The sequence below is a fragment of the Falco rusticolus genome, chromosome 3 (genome assembly GCF_015220075.1).
Source record: "Falco rusticolus isolate bFalRus1 chromosome 3, bFalRus1.pri, whole genome shotgun sequence".
Classification (NCBI taxonomy): Eukaryota; Metazoa; Chordata; class Aves; order Falconiformes; family Falconidae; genus Falco; species Falco rusticolus.
In genome coordinates this window covers 111,566,436-111,586,915 of record NC_051189.1, presented here as the reverse complement: position 1 = coordinate 111,586,915, position 20,480 = coordinate 111,566,436, and the positions used below count along the sequence as shown (strand labels likewise).

Sequence of the window (20,480 nt, the reverse complement as noted above, 5' to 3'; positions counted from 1 at the left end):
CCAAAGTCCACGCTGAAAGCGAGCTGCCTGCAAGGTCAAGGGATGTCCATTCATGGGATTAATGCATGTGTGGACACAGTGCAGAGAATGTAAGCCTGTGCAGCACTCGGGCAATGAGAAAGATCACCCTAAGCAGGGATCAAAGGTTGTTCTGAAGGAGTTAACCTGGGCAGTATCTAAGTACTATAGCTTCAACAGCTTTTCTTTTATTAAGGAAAACATTTTTGTCATTCTCATAAAGTAAACTCAGCAAAGCCTCCTTACGCTGAATCATTTATTTTTCCACAGGGAAAGATGGCTGTGAGCATAGCCTCATTATGGAGAGAGTTGCAATGTGCTTGTTTGCACTGATGGAACAAGAGTGTTTCCTGATGTTCCCTGATGCAGTGAGTTTCTTTAAAGGTGAGTAATCTCCAGCCCCTGAGGATGTTCCCTTTGGGCAGGCAGCGCAGGATTCAGGCAGACTTCCAAGGTCCCGGCCCCAGGGCACACCTGGATCAGAACCTGGGGAGGCTGGTCAGAGGTGTGAGGGTGCTCCTACAGCCCTGCTATGCCATAGCTAACAAGAAATGTCAGTGCCTGGGTTTAGAGAGGTCACAATACAATGGGGTTCAATGCCAAAGTAATTTGTACTTGAGTGTGAATTGAGGGGCTTCTGATCAGCCTGGGTATATAAGACAGCCCCCAGACAGAAAGCAGCTGCCACATCAGCGCAGCTAACTGATGAATTGTGTAGTAACCCTAAACACCCTTTGCTGTGGCACTTTGCCTCTGCCACATGTGAATAGTGCCCCTAATCACATATTATGTGTATGAGATGTCAAAGAAAATCCCTGGCAACTTCGAGAGGTTTCAGCTCTCTGCTCTTCTCCCAAGCAGCAACTGAAATGGCTCTACTTTTTCTTGCTGTGCTGGGCACCCACGCAGAACTGAAAGGGTCCCCTTAGCCATGTTATCCTTGTAGTTATATGGAAGTAGCAGCAAGAGACAAACACAAGGGAGTTTTTCATTTTTCCTAGGGCTGAGACACAAGTCTCTGTGTGTGCTTTTCTCTTTTGCCTTTTTTTCACTCTTTCCCCCTTCCCCCCCCCTTTTAATGAGATTCACAATGAAAGGAGGAAAAGCAAATTTAATTATAAAGCCATGTCTTCCTCCCCTCTGTCTTTCCGGGCTGGGAAGTGCAATCATCTCCCCTTTGATGCAAGAATGAATTCAGCAGCATACATTGTTAAATTATTATTTATTTAAAATGAAAGGAAATTACTTTCAGTTCAGTGCCAGTTTCTAGCTCAGCGAGAACAGCAAGGGAAGAAAATAAAGCAGGAGTGCTTTAGGAGACAACACCACATATATGTATATGCATAGTTGGTAAAGGAGCTGGGGCAACCGCACTGAAGGGTTGCATGCTTCCCAGACACGTATTCTCCCTTGCTAGCACACAGCTGTTAAAAAAGCAGAGAAAGCAGTGTCTTATTTGACCCTCTAGAGCCCCCTTTACATGCTGAGTTGTACTATTATGTCACCTAGACCCTTTAAAATAATCCACTATACTGAATTGTAAGGCTCCAATTTGCAGATGAGGAAAGAGAAGCAAAGACAAGTGAAGAAATGCTCAAGGCCAGGCTGTGGATCAGTGAAAGATCCAGAAGCAGAATTCAGTAGCCACAGCCCACAACAGTAATAGACTGTGTGTGCCTCACATCTTTAAAACAAGCTGAGAACATTGGATGTGTTCTCTGGTACAGGGGCAATCTTCTTGGTATATCTTTGCACCTTAGGTAGCACAGAGGAGTCTTGGCTTACTGGCTAATGCTACTGCAGTGTGAATAGCAGTATTTCACCAAACCAGAACCATTCTTGTTTGTCAGAACATCATATTTCAGAGCAAGCATGGGTCTGAGGGAGGGGTGAGTGTCAATGCTGCCTTTCTCTTGACCCATCATTTCATTTTTCTGGTTATGAGCCAGACATCCCCTTGTCCTTGCAGTACACTGTTAAAAGGGAGGACAAGGCCATCTAGCCTTCAGTGCGTCTGTCTTACTGTATTTCTCTGAGCTGTGAGCAGCCTGGGACTTAGTGTAAGGCCTTAATGAAAACCAAGCAAAGGTTGACTTAAAAAATAAAAAAATTTCTTTATGATCTGTGCTGCAGATGGAGCAACAAATGGATAGTAAAAGAGCTGGAGACAGGAGGTAAATCCTCCCCTTAGATTAAGGCAAATTAAGTCCTTTGGGGGATATGTGATGTATGAGGCTTCATTATTCTTCTTGGGACAAGCAGCGTATGATCCCTTGGTCAGAGAGATAAAAGGATCATAAACTCAAATGGTTCCACATAGTCCCGTGACTCAGACGGCACCAGAGAATCTGCTGGAGGTAAGCTAGATATAACTGAGCCTGCCTTGTGCTGTAAAAGCAGTTCCTGTGACACTGGAAATCGTATTGTCCCCATACTCTCATGTCTTCTCAGGTACTATACTCTTGGCATTTTCTCAGGGTGGGTAAATACATACTGTCTGCATGGATGTCTTAACTAGGGAAAGGATCTTCTGGAGGCAAGTAAAGGACCCCAGAAGAGATACATATCAGAAATAAGTGTAGGTCAGGAGGCCTGTAACCTCTCCTTCACAGTCCCAGGTACTCACTCTTCTCCTATGCGGTCTTTCTGGGTGCTGCAGCTCATTTCCACCTCTGCTTTCTTTCCACCGGATGCTTTCCCTGGCCCGCATCCCCATCTCTCTTGCACTTACTGAGTCTTATCTACCTTGTGGTGCCCAAATACATTTGTTGTCCCTACTCCCAGCTTCTGAATCCTTTTGTTCATTTGATTATTTTTTTTCTCCAAATTTTCAGCTGATTTATACTGTTCTGAGAGGTCCCAACACATCCTCCATCTTTCCAGAGCTTTGGGAGCACATGCTTAACCTGTAATCAGCATGACTCAAGACAACATCGGTGTCTGTCCCTGGAGCAAAAAGAAACAATGCGCTTTATTCTGCTGCTCCCTATTCAAAGGTAAATTGTTTTTTTTTCCTCCAAGAGCAGATGCTCACTTCTTTTCTTTACCTCTTTCCCTGGTGTCTAACACACAATTAGGAGAAATCACTTTCTCTGTTTTTTTATGGAGTTTGAGGGTGGAGAAAAGTTGTGTTACTGGGGAACTTGACATATCTCTTATTATTGAGTTGTAGGTCAAAGACAGACAACATATGCTCTTGTATTCATCGTGACACTGCACAGGGGAGTGCGTGTCTCTGTGCATCTTTTGAGTTTACTTTCTATATTCCTGCCATACTTACAGATTCCAAACACGCTTACATCTCAGTGTGCGCCCCTTTCCTTTGTGTGTGCTAAGCTGTTATACATATATTTTTCTGGACTTGTGCGTATATATGGGCCTTGTGGAAGTATCTTGTGTGTCTTGTGGCTTGGTACATGCCTACGTGCTTGTTGGTCTGGGGTGGGTACGTGTATCTATGTGCCTGGCCTTTTCAGAGGAGCAGGTTGGCTCCTGCTGAGGAGTCACCTCTAAGTTAGAATATGAACTAGTGCCATATAGTGAAATGCTGCAGTTTGCTTTATATTTCTTCAAGTACAGGGCATCACCTCTCTCCTCTGTAGTGGAGCTGGGGTTGATTTCTTCTGCCAGTGGCAGTTCCCTAACAATAAAATGCCCTTGCCATCAAAACTATCCAGTCATCATACCTGGAAGTGATTAAAACCTACCACAAAACTCTAACTAGCAAATGGGAAAGCAATTTCTGGTTGCTGCTGGTATGGCTGACACCAGAAAGCCCTGCTCAGCTATGTGAGGCATTGTAGTTTGTAAGTTGTCACTACAAACACAAAAAATATTTTTCATGTCTTTCATCTTGTTTTACTTCTGTAATTCTGAAGTTCTGAGAAATCCTGCGTGGATTTTCCACTCTAGGCTCACTCTATCTCCATCATTTTCCTTTGTTTCACTTTCTGCCTCTGAAAAGATGTCACCATGATGAAGCTCTTGATGGATTCCTGGGTGACTCCTACCCAGTGGTGATGGATTGCTGCTCTCTTTGCTGCACGCTCCAGCTGTCTCTGCAGTTCAGTCTGCTGGATTGACAGGGCCCATAAATCACTCTTGGAAGGCTAGGTGCTCTGAGAGCTCTGGCCCCATTTGCGATGTGCTGGTGTGACATAGCTCCACGTATACCACTTGCATGTGGACAGTGGCAGATTGGGGTGGTTGTGGATCTCAGATGTGACTGCCAGGCTCTCATATGTCCGTCTGGGTTTAAGGAGGCTGTGTTAGAAGGGCTGGGAACATGCTGTTCCTCCTACTGCTGTTTCCTTTCTGTGCATCCAGTGCTTCACAAAACTGAAAAGGAAGGAGCTGTGGTCTGAAGAAGTTGTAGAGGAGAACTGGGACAGTGGATGATAAGGAGGCCAGGGTGATGCACGTTCAGGCAGCTGCAGAGCCTCCTCACAGAAGTTGTGGATAGAAAGAAGGCGAAGGGCATATTTGGGTAGCACTGCTATCTTGGTTAGTCCTCCTTGGCCTTTTTTTGTATGGAGTTGGAGGAACTGAAGGGCGCAGTGAAGAGAGTTTTAGGAGGAAAAAAAGGGGAATCCCAGCAAGGCAAGCAGGTGAAGCTGCACATTGGACTATCCCAGGATGTAAGAGATGCTTGGTCATTGCATGTGTCCAGGAATTTGCCAAAGCTGTCCTTGGGAGCCTCTGCAGCAGTAGTACTTCATCCTCTTGATGCATGTGCCCCCTGTGCACCATGGGTATAACACAGACACCATCAATCATTCCTGAAAGTGCCCAAATATCTTCATTGAAAATCCTACAATTGTTTAATAGAAATTCCCCTGTTTCTTTACCCCTGGGTCTCATCAGGGTAATGACAGCTTCACAAATCACTTTAACCACCATACCAGCTGTAGCTTTGTGAACCTTGAGTGGTCCCCAACAATTGGGGGCCACCATTTTCCACAGGGTGGCAGCAACATGCTTCCATTTTCCATGCTGAGTGATCCCACTTGGATGCTTCTGTCAAGGTTCTGGCCAGGATTAAACCTGAAAAGAGAAATATTTCTAGGAGGGAGTGAGAGAATTCACATGTACGCCATGCAGACAGCATACATCCCCAGATGAAGCATCCTGACAATGTTAAAAGAGACAGTAGGCAGAGCTATATGCAAGACGTCCCTGCTTCTTTCCAATACAGCATGAACCTGCCTTCCAGATTAACCCTACTGTTTTTTTCCTCGTCCCCCACACAGAAAATCCTCAGGGTGGAAGAGAGGGTTTGTTTCTCAGAGGCTGAAACTGTGAAATGACAGATGAAACTTTTATTGTGATGATTTTTATTTTTGTGTCTGGGTTTCAAATGATGGTGAAAATTCTCAACAAAAATACCTCATGAATATTCAATTACAGTGCCAGCAACACTTTGCAGTCATGGATTATTTATATACGAAATAACCAAAGCTTCATAAATAATAAAATAGCAGCAATCTCTGCTGTATTTTATGTTCCCCACAGCCAGCACGGGGGTGGGGAGGATGTGTCTTTGTAGCACATTTACATGCTGTATCAGCCCCTTGCAGGCCAGGAGCAGTGGGGAGGACAGAGGTAGCAAAACAAAGTGTGCACGTGAAGGCAATAAAGGCGTGGATGTGCACAGCACAATATGTTCACAAGAAAATGTTTCATTTGCTCCAGCGCTTGTGGGTGCATCTGGCTGCAGAGGACTTCTGGGATAGCATGAGGTATATGTATTTTTGAGGGCAGAGGTAGGAGTACATGCAGAGGGATTGCAGCAAGGGGAGAAAACTTTCAGCCAGGGTGTGTAGCTTGTGGGCACGAAGATCAAGCACTTGACTGCCTTCGGCTTGGTGTAGCTTGGCAGCAGCTCTCTATATGGCCATAAACATATGGGGTAACCCCATAATGGACTGCAGGAATAGCAGGACATAGAGTTGTTTAAGGAAAGGAAGCCCTCACTCCTCAGACTTGGCCCTAATTGATCCACCCTTGGTGATTTCAGATTATCCTAAAAGCCTCATGTTGGCAGAGCTAATGATCCCCTCCTGTGCAAGGCTCGGGTTTGCCTAAGTGGGCATAGGTGTAAAGGACAGGGGAGTGGGCTTTCCCTCTAGCCTGGGCAGCACCCCCGTGCAGTCCCCTCTCCTTTAAGTAAACCTGTGCTTTAATTCCCAGGACAGATCTTTCTCACTCACATTTCCCAGCTGAACAACTGGCATGTGCTATGCAGCTTATTATACAAGAAAGGAGCGTGATTCTGGGGAATTTCTAATGGAGCTCCTCTCCTCCAGCCTAACCCCACTGTTCAGTCAATAATAAAGCAGAATAAAACTTAATAGTTGCTTTCCTTTTCTCCGAACAGCAACATAAGCACGTGATCTTTTCAGACTCCACTGCTTTCAGGAGAAAGGCTCTTCTGCTCGGATGCCTTTGCTGGGTAATCCTGTGTGGATGAAAGAGAACTGAGCCCTCCATTGCCCGTGGTATTCCCTCTTTTCCTGAAGCCTTAGGCTGATGTCCCTCTCCCTACAGCTCCCACTGGGAAGCCTTAAATGCCATATCAGTAAAAAGCATCATTGTTTCCTCTGAGGGATGATTCATCGCTCCAGTTTGGTGGCAGCATATTTATCCCCCCATCAGCCCACCCGGCAAGAGCAGAGAGATAAATTACTGTCACCTCTTTTTATGGAATGTATAATGGGGTGGTAACATGGATAGTCGCCTCGGCTCAAAGTCATTCAGGATGAATTACTCATTCACTTAAAATGCCTTAAACAGAAAGGGAAATTGTCTCCCTAATACAGTATCTCTTCGTGGCATTGCTGCAGCTGGACATTACTTGAAGACTTCTGTTCTGATATATAGCATGAAGTATGGACAGCTCCCCACCAGGGTCGCAGGACCTTCTGCAGCTCTGCAGTGGCTGACATAGCACTTCTGCACTGCTCCCAGGGAAGAAGACAAATCTCCCGGCTCAAGGTTTAGGAGCAGGCTCAAGAGTTTCTCAGCATCCTCCTGAGGGCTTGTCAAGGCAGCTTTGAGTGTATGTAGGCCTTTCTGCACTGGATCTTTGCACATGGGGGAATTGTAACTACTCTCTAAGGTCCTCACCAAAGGCTTCTTGCTTTTATTCCCCTAAGAATACCTGTCCCATGAAAGTTACCCCCTCCACAAAGAAAACCTCCTCACAGTGAGCTCAAGGCGGCCATGGTTCTCAGAGAAAAAAAGACTGAGGTGACCTCTTCTGAAAGAGCTTCAGAAGCAATCATCTAACCACAAGTGTACTTCTCTCTATCCTGCAGGAGCAGAGAATCTGGCTTTTTAGAGGTTGCCTTCTTGCTAATTCCCAGTCTGTGTATCATGACAAGTGACACTTTCTGATACCTTAAATTCTGATGTCCTTGTTTTGGATTCCCCAGTTGGAACTGACTGAAGCTTTGGCTGTATTTTTTCCTAAACTGTCTTATATAGTAAAAGGGTTCCTGAAGAAGAAGTTTATATAATAGCCCTGGAAGATCATCTAGCAGCTTGGAAGTATGTCTGAGGCTGCTGAGTCATTGGAGCAGAATTAGACATCTCCCATGGAACAGGCTTTCTACTGAGGTTTACTCATCTTGCCAAAAACTTCACTCAAGACTCTCGGTATTTTTAGCATTTTGTTGAAAAGTGTGGATTTTTCACTCACTGGAAAATGGCCTTTAATTAAAACTTTCCTGAAAAATGTTGGTAATTGACAAATTGGGACTTCTCATGATTACATAGTATTCTCCATCTGGTTATCTGGAATAATAGCTTTTTATATTTACCAAACCAGACGTTTTCAGGTTAAAACATGGTTTTGTTTGTCTGTGTGTGGAAATATATTTACCATGATTCTGTGAAAAGTTTTGAACAAGCTGAAAATCAGCTTTTCCATTTCCCATCTCAGCTAACAAGGAGGAAGAAAAACACTCTTGATACAAAGAAAATTCCTCTGTATCTACTTTCTCCACATAACCAATTTAATGCTCATCTTTTTCCAGAGGAATAATATTGGGAAGCAGAAGTTGCTGAGAAGGGGAAAGATTCTGTACCCATATATACTGGAGAAGGATGAGGAAAAGGACTTCTGTATATTCCTGTGGCTTTCAGGTAGGAGATACAACACATAACACGTGTTTCTGGGATTTCATGGTGGTTTATTTTGTGCTGTGCCATGGGGAAAATGTCAGTCGATTCCTCACTGTGTCCTAATCTGTCTGTGCAAAAATGTCAGTAACACTTTTATAACACCTAGAGCTACCCTTGCCTACCAACCTTTCAAATGTGTCTCCCTGAGGCTGCTCTTACCATGTTCATTAACACACACACACAAAAACCATAACAGAAGAGACTGTCAGAATTCAGAGCTATGAGTGTGTGTCTATGCAGTAACAGTACTGGCAGGATATCTGAAAGGTCCTTGGCATAGGCAGCTGAAATGTTTATTTCTGAGCAGTAAACTATTTAAATTTGGATCCATCAGGAAAACTTGGAAAGGTCTCCCATCTTTCTTGATGCGCTCTTTGGTCATTTTCAGAAAGCCATAATTGCTTGATTTATTTTATGTCACCTGTTAGAACAGTTGCGAGTGGTGTTTCTTAGCACAGAGAGAGTACATCTTTTAATAATACATACTTTCTGTTGCATGATCTCAATGTGTGTGAGGTAAATAAACTCTCCACTGCGAGGGAATGATGTGTTTTATCTCTCATTTATGAGTGGGGAAATAAAGGCAAGAAAAGCTACACAATATATGTGTCGGAAATCCATGTACAGTCCCCTGACATCATAAATGCTAAAGTCATCCTCCCCTCTCAACACCTGGGAGATTAAGGAACCAGTTATTGATGAAAACCCTTTGGTTTAATGGCTGTTTCCTCTCTATCACTGTTCTGGGGAGGGGATCTTTTTTATTTGCTTCCCACTCATTATCCTCAATTTAAATTCAATAACAGAAAAAAACAACACTGCTTTCTGCTAAGAACAAGGCCATGTGTCTGAGCTCCATCCTGTCCTGCAGAACTAGGGCAGTTCCCCTTTGCCATACAGGTAATTCAATTTACAAGGAGTTTCTAAGATAATGGTGAATGAAGCATGAGCTTGTTATGTCCATGGCGAAATTAGTTCTCAACAGAACACTGCTGAAAGAAGTAGGGAAGGAAAAATGAACAAAATGAAATGAGAAAGGTTATAAACATATTAAGCTGGGCTTCCCTGCTTCAGTGTTTAGAGCTGTCTCTGCTATAAATTGTATTGATTAAGAAACTTATTGGAGCTACCTGCTGCTATCAATTACTTTTCACTTACTGCTTTCTTTACCTGCTGCGCAGTCAATAGTCTGACAGAACTGAAGCCCCAAGTCTTCTCTAACCTAGAGTTCACGAGAGCTGGAAAACAGAAGAAACTAATTTCTACTCCTACTGTTTCCTACTGAAAAGGGAAACAACCTACATGGCTCATAGGGGTGGGCTTTTTCTTTTGCCTGGAATTGGGGTGGAGGAAGTCCATGAGCTTATGAAATATGAGAAATCCTACAAAATGCTATGGTCTTATGTGACAGACAGTTCTCAGCATGTAGTCTCGTGGTAGAGCTGCCAGTCCTGCTCTGTGCAGTGTTTCTGAAGCTGGATACTGCCTCCAGAGCCTCACACTGTGGAACAGATAAAGGTGTTGTCAGGTAATGAAATAATGATGTGGAAGGATGGGATGGAAGATTCTTAGGACAGTAGAATCCTCCATTGTTTCCACCCGGTGCTGCAGGGGGTCTGGTAAGTTAGGGGAAAACTGATGTAACCCTGTTTATGTTATGGTAAAAAGGAGGGGAAAGCAATAGGAGCCACAAGACCATGAATGTCAGTAACCCTTCTGCTGTTCTGGAGTCTCTTTGTAACTCCCTTTTATACCCTGCAATGATTCCTCTGTAGCTTGCAATTCTTGACCCTTCAGGCTCTCTGATGGAAATGATTGGCTGGTTTTGCTGATTCTTTATATAGATCTGTATATAAAAAATAAAAAATAAAACAAAGTCTAGCTCCTCTCCCAAATTCAGACCTCCAGAATCAGAGCAGCCCACAGGATTTTCTTCGTAACAATCCAATAAAATAAATGGAAATGAAATCCAAGTTGTTGAGAAGGCTTTGAAAATCTCAGCCTAAGTCCTTAAAAAGTCCATTTGCTTTCTCACTGCTGTGACTTCAGGTCAGTTTGGGCTCTTGACTTCACTAACTGCTTTAAAACTACCTTAAATTTCTCATCTCTTTTATCCTATGGGATTTTTCTTTCTTTGCCTTTTTTCTCTGACCCTTCATAAAGCCTTTCTCTTTTTCCTCCTCGTCCTTGCAAAAAACTCACCAACCAGAGATGTGGGGCAGGGGCAATGTGAGGGCGTGCCTGGTTCAGAAAAATGCCCCTGGTGTGCCCTGCAGCCAGATCACCTCAGGCTGTTGTCAGTTCTTGCATACTAAGCAAAATTGGACTGGATAACAGATGCTGAAAGAAACCTAGGTTTTATAGGAGGCAGTGTTGGGAACCTGTCAGCTTTGCCTGCACAAGGCCCTTAGGTGTGACACTGGTGCGTTTGGTCCTAATGTTGCCATGTGGGGTGGGGAATCAGTTGAGGAACCAGTGATTTTGTTCAAATGTTGTCCATTTCCATGGTATTTACTGTGAACTTAGCATTATTTCGTCTTCTTTTTTCAACCCTGGGGATCCTAGAGGAACAAGATGCCACAAGATATTTTGTTGTGATCAGAAGCCAATTCTTTCAGTTACAGTGCAAAGCTTGAACATTTGACACTGGTGCAACCTGAAGACTCAGGAGCCAGAAGGCAGAAGAGAGCACCTATTTATAAAAGTATCCTGTTCGATAAGCCAATCCGATAATCTGAGTTATAAAGTGTCCAACTTAGGTTTGAATTCAAGGGACTTAAAGAAGTCAGCATCCCTCTTGCCCATATGTATCTGTTTATCTTGGGTGCCCAGACACTGATACCATAAAGAGGCAGGGAGATCTGAGTACTTTCTAGAAATGAATCCCTTGAAGGCATTTGTCAGTAGGATTCTGAATTGTTAATAGTGTTTAACAAGCCAGGCTTTATGCTGACTGTATGTTGTGGTTTGACCCCAGCCGGCAACCAAGCACCATGCAGCTGCTTGCTAGTGCCCATGGGATTTTGGAGGATGCCATGTGGGCTAATACGAACTGAGCTGGAAAATGTAACGTTATCCTTTGTGCCTAGACTGAAGTGGTGCCCTAGCAGGCTCTAGGAAGCAGCTAGTGCCTCCGGAGCACGCTGTTAGCAGGGCTGTGCAACTGCATTCTTGACCTGGAAGACCAGAGATGTCGGAGCATTTTTACTTTTAGGGCACTGGTTTTAATTTCTTGTGTTGTGGCCACTGTTCAATATGGTGCAAAGGCACTGGCAGCCCATCTGAAGTCTTGCCCTGTACTTTTAGCCAGATATTTGGGTCTTTTGTACCAAGAGCTCTTGTATTGTTTTCTAGTGAAGAGATGTCTGCATTTTATTTACATGGACAGAGACTTTTTAATGTAAAAAGCTGAGCATGACTATATATTGTAAAGACGTATTATTTAGCATGCAAAAAAAAGACAGTCTTATTCTGAGGTGGCAGGGATTTGTTTTCACTTGTTAGAGTGCAGTATGAACGCATTAATTTGATAGTGTATATACAAGTGCTATTTTTCTATTTAAAATTGTGACAAAGTCACCCCCAGACATCTCACAGTTACTGCTCAGTTTCATGTCTTTGCATCTTGAAAAGTCATTGTGACAAAGGCAATTGAACTCAGATCTGTCTGGTCCAAAGTTAATCACTCTTCATACATGAACTAAGGAATTTGATGAGGTCCTTTATGAGCAAGATACAGGTACGGACTGCGACACGGATTAGCATCTCTGAATCTGCCTGTCAGAGGGCGATTAAATGCTCATGTGGAAGAATACACTGGTACACGCACATGTCTTCTGCCAGTTCATTTGCTTGGGGTATATATCTCTCAACTGCCACATTAAAATTCTAATGCCTGTAACAGGTCTTGAAATTACAGTCATGAGCCATATTCCTTTGACCTTCTCCATATTCCGTTTGGATTCACTCCTGCCAATTTAGCCAGGCAGCCAGAAAGTAAATAAATGCTCTCCACCTGGCAGGTGCGGAAAGGTTAGATTTGCATAAAGTGGCCAGTGTAAATTTGTCCTGTTTGTTGTCACCTCTTTTCTCCAGCTGGGAATTCCAAGGCAGAGATAAATGTCAGCTGGAAATAGCCCTTCATTGCCAGCAGTTAATCTCTTCCTGCTATTTCCCTGTAGCCAATCACCTCTTGTATGAGCCTCTCATTACGGGGCTCTTCTGTTATTGCTTTGCTTGGAATCTTGACTTTCCTTTTATGTTTCCCGTTTGTAAATTAAATTCTTCTCAACTGGTAAGTCACCGTGCTGAAATGGTTGTGTGAAACAGCCTGCTACCAGTTTAATTCCCTGAATGGTTCAGTGTCTCTACCCTCCATTTCTGAGCCTAGATGGATTAAGAATCACATAGATTCTCTGTTATGTGTTCGTCATAGAGCAAGCAGATCATATGAGGCACTGGAAATCCCCAGGCTGAGAATTCAGTTCTGCAAAGCTCTAAGCTGTTCCTGAGGTCACTGACTGCTGCTTGCTTGGTGATGTTACTGAGAGTCCACGAGAGTCAACTGGAGTTCTGCATCTTGAGCACCAAAAATCTCAGCGTGCTCCTTCTGTAAGTGCCTGTCTCTTGCTCGGGAACTATTGGGTAACGGGGATGCCACTGCTGAAAAGGAGAGTGAAAGCCTCATGAACGGGTCCAGTTTTTCAGGTCTTTGATTTGGACACTCATTCAAGGGCCTGCTGCTGGTGTACCCTGTAACATGCTACACCATAATGTTTGAAAAGACTTCACTCTATGAGAGCAGGGACTCCCCACTCCTGCTTCGCCATTTACTCTGCTTTTAACTCTCTCTGGTTATTAGCGCCACTTAGGAGGCAGAGGAGTCTTTAATCACCCTTTTTTCTAGTACCATCTCACTGTGTTTTTTGTCGGGTTTCCCTTGCTTATTCTGACTGTTCTTGGTGATCTGCTCCAGTTCTGGTTATTGTTGTATTCTCTCTGTCTTTTTGACACACACGCATGTGCGCACACACACGCACGCACGCACCCCTCCAGCTATTAGTCTAGAGTAAACTCGCAGCTCTGTTTTGAGCTGTAACCTCCATTGCTTCAGTTTGTACCAAGCAGAGACATGTAATTGTTCTTTGATTTAGCCTGAATCAGAGACCTCTGCTTTTCTCGCTGGTTCCAATGAGATTTAACCTAGCCCATAACGAGTCCCATATTGCCATCTCCCTTCTGCTTTGCCCATGTGCCAGAGTGATTCTGTCTTCCAAGCAGCCACCTGCCCCATGTTTTTTCCAGCTGCCTCTGTCTGTTCTCTGTAGAGTCCCCCGTTCCTTAAGAGCTGTTTCCTGGCTTGTCTAAACCAGACTCATCTGTACCCTTGGAATAAATTATATGATTGTTTTGGTATTTTTCCAAGAACAGTTTGGCCCCTTCATGTTGGACTGTGGTGGAGGATGGCTTTCTCTTCTGTCTACCCTTCTGTCATGTGTTCAAAATCCGCTGTTTCAGATGGCCTTTCCAGTGCTGCTATTGCTGCCTTCAGTAAGAGGGAGGAGGTAAAAGAAACAGTTCAGTAATTGGGTTCTAAATCACTTCCCCAACAAAGCCAGCGCTGAAGGTCACTTGTAATGAAGCTGTCGTATGGGTAAGGCCTTACAATCAGGGAGAAAAAGAGGAAAATGAGGCCGGAGACGAGTTCATGTTAATCTTGAAGCAGTTTTATAAAGATGCAGGTGTTTGGATTGGAGTCTGGGATGCCAACAGGAAAGTCACGACAGAGAAACTGCTTGCGTGGAATTTCTCTGTTGTGGTACAACAGACTGCACAGTCCTTTAGGGGTACTTAGCCCTAACTGTATGAAAACCTGTGAGCAGGGTCCCAAGCTCCAAGATCTGTGGGGGGAGGAAATTATGAGATTAAATCATTGTGACCCTGCCTGGATGCCTACAAAGTGAGTGCGCATAGATTCACGTCCTCTGATAACTGCAGGAAGGTTTGCATGGAGGTTTGAAACCCAAATCCCTTCCTATAGCAAAGTGGTAGTATGGAGAAAAGAAGCCCTGATTTGCAGGAAAAGGTAATCAAAACCATTTATAAATTGTTGAAAAATTTATATTTGTTTTTACATTTAGAATTTATGCTTTCAAACAAGAAATTAATCTGCCAAAAAAAGTAAATAACATCTTTTAAAGGTTGACATAAAATGAATTGGTTTAAAATTATTGCAAATAAACCTATTGATTGACCTAGGTTGAATTTTTTTAGACAGGGAGTTTAGGTTCAGGAAGATTTTTGTTGTATTTCCATCTGGTTCCAGGATGGAAATTATTGTTTGTCAAGATCGATGTTGTCTGGCTTCCATCTCAGGCTGGCACTGTGTCTGGGTGTGAGATGCCTAGGGCTTTGGTGTCCTGCATGAATCCACTCCCCCTGCTGCAGTTCAGCTCAGACCAAAAGTCTTCATTGACACAAAAAATTGTACCCATGTAGCTGAAGCCTGAGAGCTCAATTCACTCACCTAACAGCAGGTGTGCACAGGTCCGAGACTTGCACATGAATCCTGAGCACTATCCTTAGTGCTGCTTGTCCCCCAGCTCAGTGCCTCTGTTCTCATCTGCCCAAGTCTCATTCTGGCTCCCAGTGAAACAAATTGTTCATTGATGCAGCTTTTGAATAAATTTGCCTCTCTTCCAGAATTATTTCCCCTGGGATTTCCCAGAAAAGTACTGCAGCAGAGAGGAGTGGGAGTGAGGAAAGGAAGAACAAGCAAGATTCCCTGATATACAGCCTTGAGAGCTGCAGACATGTTCTTGAGAGTGGGATGGGATGATCTGTCTTTACGATGACCCTTTATCATAATAACTGTTCATTGAAATTCATGGGAGGGGGGGTGAAATTTAGTGTGAAAATATTTCCTGTTGGTGTCCCTGGATCTAGCTCGCTCCCTCCCTCCTTCTCACCTACCATCACAGAGATCACATTGTGATTTCTGGAGAACCCAGATCCCGAGCCCAAAGAGAGCAATATTTTAACTTGGCACTTAGCCCCCAGGACTCAAGGTGATATTTATACTGGCAATGGTGGGAAGAGGAAAAGAAATAGTGCACTTGCTGGGTTTTACAGTGCCTGTCATGTTTATCGTCATTGAAATTCACTGGAAAAAGACTTCAGGAAAGACAAGCGGGAAGTAAATCTTTTTCTTCTTTGGGGAAGCTGTTTGCATTGTAAGAGATTTCCATGGCTGAGTTCAGAAGGAACTTTTCAAACTGCTGGGCAGGAAAATTTTATAGCATAACCATGGATTTCAGGGGGTATCCTCAACAAATAGTGATGTATCTCTTGCATGCAGTGCCCTCTGGGGAGGGCTTTGGGCCACTGATGATGAAAAGGCATCAGTCATCCTGTATAGCAGTGTTTGACAGTGGCTTAACTGGTGTAAGAAACTGCGTGAGAAACCAGGCATGTTGAACTAGGCTACTAAGTGTCTTTCAGGGCTTCTGGAATGAAGCCTAAAAGGAAAAGTCTTGAATGTGTTTTGTCATGGGCTTTTGCTGGGGGAGGATCTCAAGTGTCTGTGCTTTGAACATCACAAAGCCAGCATCCTTGGAGAGCTTATTATCACAATTCCTTGAACAGCTGGCCACTCCCAGAGGGCTGCATGTACAATAATGTAATGAAGAACTGTTGTCTTCAGTCTCAGGCTAGAGCTCTTCTACATCACACCCCCTGCCTCTTTGTACAGCTCTGGATGTGTGGCCTTTGTTTGGCTAATGAAGCTGTCTGGAGCTTTGAAAGCCCAAGCATGCTCCTAGTGCTCATTACCTGGCTCCTGCAGCAGGAGCCTCACTTAAATACCTGTTATTTCATAAGAACCAAAAGGATCCATTGGGAAAGTAAGCTTGGAGATGCAAAGTAATTTTGTGGAGAAAACAGCTCAGGTAATTAGACTTGACAAAACTTTTTGGTAAGTGACTACACCTTTGAAGGGAATGTAATCTCTCTTCACAAGCATCGTGTCTGTACCCTAATGAGTACTACACATGCATATATAGACACAGTGGCAGGCATACATGCACGTTTGTCTTTGAGCCCATGACAATATATATGCAGTATACACAGTTGATTTGCAATGTCTTGAACATATGCATGTGAAGAAATATTCTTGGTCATAATACTGTGTAATGCTGCCCATGTGCACAAGTGCTGATGCACACACATGACAGAAGCTTGGAAATGATAGAGAAATAGTTAATAACTCTCATGCTCTGCTTGCATTTTTTTGCAGTTACAAAATATGCTGTAGCCAAAATGATGGTTGGTTTGCTGGAATTTTCCATCAGCACCCCTCTGTCCTAGCGTTTGGTTTTATTTTACATATTTGTTTGCATGTCACACCTATGTCAATTCCTTTGTCAACTTCCAAAAAAAGCCCGTCTATGTAGTGGACAAGATCTAAGTTATGCACGTTCAGATAAGCAGATCTCCCAAAAACATACTTTTAAGTGGCGTCACCTGGTGTTGCCCTGCAGCGTAGCAGTGAAAATGGATCTCTTCCAATATTTAAAAGAAAATCTGAAATTTTCCTGCAGAGTTCTTATACTAGAAAATAGTGTCCTTGGTTGCAGGTTCATCTGTTAGACAATGCACCTTGACGTCATACATCCCAAGCCATGCTGTGGTCCATCGTTTCCTGCTAGAGCACATAATTGGGCTGGGGAGCAAAGAGCAATTGTGGGATACAAAACCAACTCTCCATGGGACACTCTACAAAGATTTTTCGCAGTAGGAGCTGGCCACATTCCCCTGAGCTGCACAGATGCTTGAAAAGGAGGCTTGAATTTCTATGGCAACAGGCTGCATTCTGCTGACTCTGGTAGTCTGTCACTCTCCGGATATGTCTGTCACCCCTGGTGCTCTGAGTTTCAAGGCCAGCGACTTGTGATGGACAAAGACTGAAGTGGGGCTGCGCTGGGGTCAGACATTCTGGTCAAGGGAAGGTACTGCAAACACACTGGGGGAGAGGCACTGTGAAGTTAAGATGATGCAGGCGAATCCCCTGGCCTGGCTCAGGCATCAGTTACAATAGGATCTTGCTAGTTAAGCCGTTGTCTAGTTACTAGGAAGCTCAAAGGCATCGTGTCAGAATATGATTGTGTCTTTGTCTAGCTCCTCTCAGCTGAAGAGCTCAGTTTTTTGTATATGTCAGATGACGAAGTCTCACAGTGTCTCTGTGAGGCAGTCACAGTGGGGAAACTGAGGCAGCCCTAGGAAGTAGCTAGATCTACAGAAAATGCTAGTGCCAGAGCTGGGAGCGGGATCAAGAAGTTTTTGTTTCCTTTGTTCTCCCACTTCATTGTGAGGAGCTATCACCTCTCGTGGAACTTGTGGTAGAAGGATGTTCCTGGTTATTTCTTGAATCACTTCTAAGAAGAAAAAACATTTAACATGCACATACTCAAAACAGTAGGCAAAAAGGTTGTAGTGGAATAGAGGACAGTAGCTATGGACAAATCTGAGGGAAGGGAGTTGTGTGCTAAGAGGTAGGGGTGGGGTGGGCTGAGGAGTTTTCTGCTTCTGGGTGGGATTGAGGCAAAAGAGGAGGGGAAGGTGCATTGATGGTGGTGTGAGACTGAGTGTGAACTCAGAGGGATAGGAAAGGCTCTGTCTTGAGTTTATCCTGAGTGTAGTGCAAGTTCAAGGGTTGGCACAAATCCTGTTTGTCATGACCTGTGTATTTCCTATGAGCTGCAGGAAAAATATGGGTTACAGCTCACAAGAGAGAAAGGGCTCTCTCTGCTGAAAGGGCTGCACATGGCTGGAGCCAGAACACTGGACCTAGGGGAAGGGCAGAGAGGCTCACGAAGGAGGTTGCTGGTGGTGATCTTTGCCAGGCTGCCTGGACGTGTCATGTATGTGAGGATCCTGGTTTTCTGTTGTCACACGAAGACACTCCAGCACAGAGGCACTGTATATGGCAAGCTGGGCTGAGGGGAGGAGCTGAGGGAGAGGGATGGTGTGGTGTCCTCTTCCATCGTGTGGGAACATACCGGTGTGGCTGTGCTGCAAAATGGAGGGGGCTGTCAGGCAGAGCACTAGCCTCAGCTAACTACACTAAGGGAAAAGCACGTATCTTGGCCCCCTCGAGACACCGCTCGTACTGTGAATGAGATATCCAATGACGATATCACTTCTGTGTGCAAATGCAAGAGGAGTGGGATGGAGAGAGTGCATTCCCTTTGAGAATTGGGTTATCCTTAGGGAACTGGCATGCAGGGGAGGCTGAGCATCTGCAGGCTGGCAGGCAGCATTTGCCTCCACTGAGCAAGTGTGTTTATCTCTAGAGCTCTCAGTGATGTTTATGGCTGAGAAAGGGTGTAAATCTCATTGGATTCGAGTCCTTGGTGGATAATTATTCACTGCTTCTTCCGCCCCCACTCCCCATGCCCTCCTGCCCTGGATATGAGACACTGTTCACAGACTATAAATGGATGCAGTGCTATGCTTAATGTGGAGAGACACCTTATAATCAGGTGAGGCACAGAGTGGGAGGTGAGGGACAGGGTGGGAGGCAGCGTGCCAATTCCTGCTCCTTCTCACATGTAGTCAGTCCCTGAGCCTCCTATCACGCTCATCTGTGGGAAGCTCATTTCTTCCATTTCCCCTTAAAATGACTTGTAGCCTGTAAAGCCTGGAGCAGGGCAGCTGCGTGCTCAGAATCCTAAGGTGCTGTCCCTGACAGGAGAAAGTGGCAGGGTGCAGGGAGGGAGGCCGTGACACTCTAATTCCACATCAGGACTCTGGTTTGGCTCTTGCAGCTTATGAGGCTATCAAAGCCTCTCACTTAATTACAGCCATAGCAATCAATCTTTCTTCCTGTTCATTACGCTTCTAGCCAGGGTTAGCAGTATTTTTATTCTTGAGGCCTCAGGAGAATTCTCAACTCATAAGGAATCACGGCCAACCATGGTGATTGGTACGGGTTGTGTCTGTAGGACTGCATTCCTCCCCCATGGCTGCAGGAAAAGTGTGGGGCAGTAAAACTTGAGACATCTGGCACTGCAAGATGTGGTTCTGCTTTGCACAACGAAGGTCCGTTGAATGGGCCCTGTGCCTAGAGAGGCATACAGGGCTTTGCATTAACTAGACACGACCAGCTGAATTGCTAGAGCTCTTGCACAGTGGCAGTTAGTTGTTCCAAGGCATTATGACTGGGCTGAGTGTTACATATTAAGTCATTATGGCATTATCTCTTCATTACACGCAAAGTGCTGTTGGAGCTCAGGGAGGAGCACGGGGACAAAGATGGAGAGGAGGGAAGTGGCTCATTAGCTGCCCAGAGGAATCAAGCTGAACATCTCTCTTTCTCAGGCAGAGGCTCTGTCATCACCCGCAAAGGACAAGTCTAATCAAAATTAGGGCTTGCCTCAAGGACAGCTGTGTGTAGCAGTATGTACATGTGCTAATACACAAGAGCATGTCACCTACATATACCCCTACCCCTGGGCCAACTAACACACATACAATGCAAATCTTGGATACTCCCATAGTGCAAGAACAACCAGCTTTCCTTCCAACACTATCCACTTACATTTCGAAACACATGTACCAAACCATGTTATTGCATCTACAGATGTGTTCATCTGCTTTACAGGCACTGCTTACAACCATATCCACACAGCTACATCTAACAATCTCTCATTGCTTACCCTCCTACCAGAGAACAAGCACAGCAACTGCACCAAGCTTCCTCCCTATGGACAAGGAGTTGTCTTCCCCCCTGTATTCATTCCTCTGTGTTCACACTGTGCACTCCACTGCATTCTGTCCCTTCAGCTGTGAAATCTGCTCCTGTGCAGATGCACTCACCAGCACAAGTGTGTTCTTGCTTTTCCCTTCCTTCCAATTTTCTTTATCCTGGTTTCCATGAGTTCTGCTGGCATGCACTGGGGCTCCTGCAGGTTTCCCCCTGGTCATGCCCTGTCAGAGCCAGCTGGAGCTCTTGCAGCCAATACAAGGATGAGCAGAGTGAGTTGGCAGCATAACTAGGTGAGCTTTCTGGTGTAAGGCCCCCTTTCATGGGGGCTGGGAAGCATTGCAATTTGCCTGCTATTCTGGATGAAGCATGGGAAACAAACTCCTGGTGCTCTCACCCACCAGCTGCTGAACTTTGTCTGCAGTGACTTTGCAGCACTTCTTATCCCTGCTGTGCTCCCTCTTCGGACATGGATCAGGAGGCCATTAACTTGTTTACTCTATGCTGGCCCCAGCCT

The 20,480-nt window shown here is 44.7% G+C and overlaps 1 protein-coding gene across 5 annotated transcripts in view; it reads left to right on the top strand.

The window, feature by feature from the left end:
• The first annotated feature begins 289 nt into the window (after positions 1-289).
• DISP3 (dispatched RND transporter family member 3) overlaps positions 290-20,480 on the top strand; it is a 111,088-nt gene continuing 90,897 nt past the window's right edge. For all 5 annotated transcript variants that reach the window (XR_005103240.1, XM_037380750.1, XM_037380754.1 and 2 more), the window contains exons 1-3: positions 290-402; positions 2,853-3,014; positions 8,055-8,163. Coding sequence is in view for 4 of the 5 variants with exons in the window: in XM_037380750.1 (XP_037236647.1) it covers positions 8,125-8,163 (39 nt within the window). In the remaining variant the exon portion in view is untranslated. The remainder of the gene's footprint in view (positions 403-2,852; positions 3,015-8,054; positions 8,164-20,480) is intronic.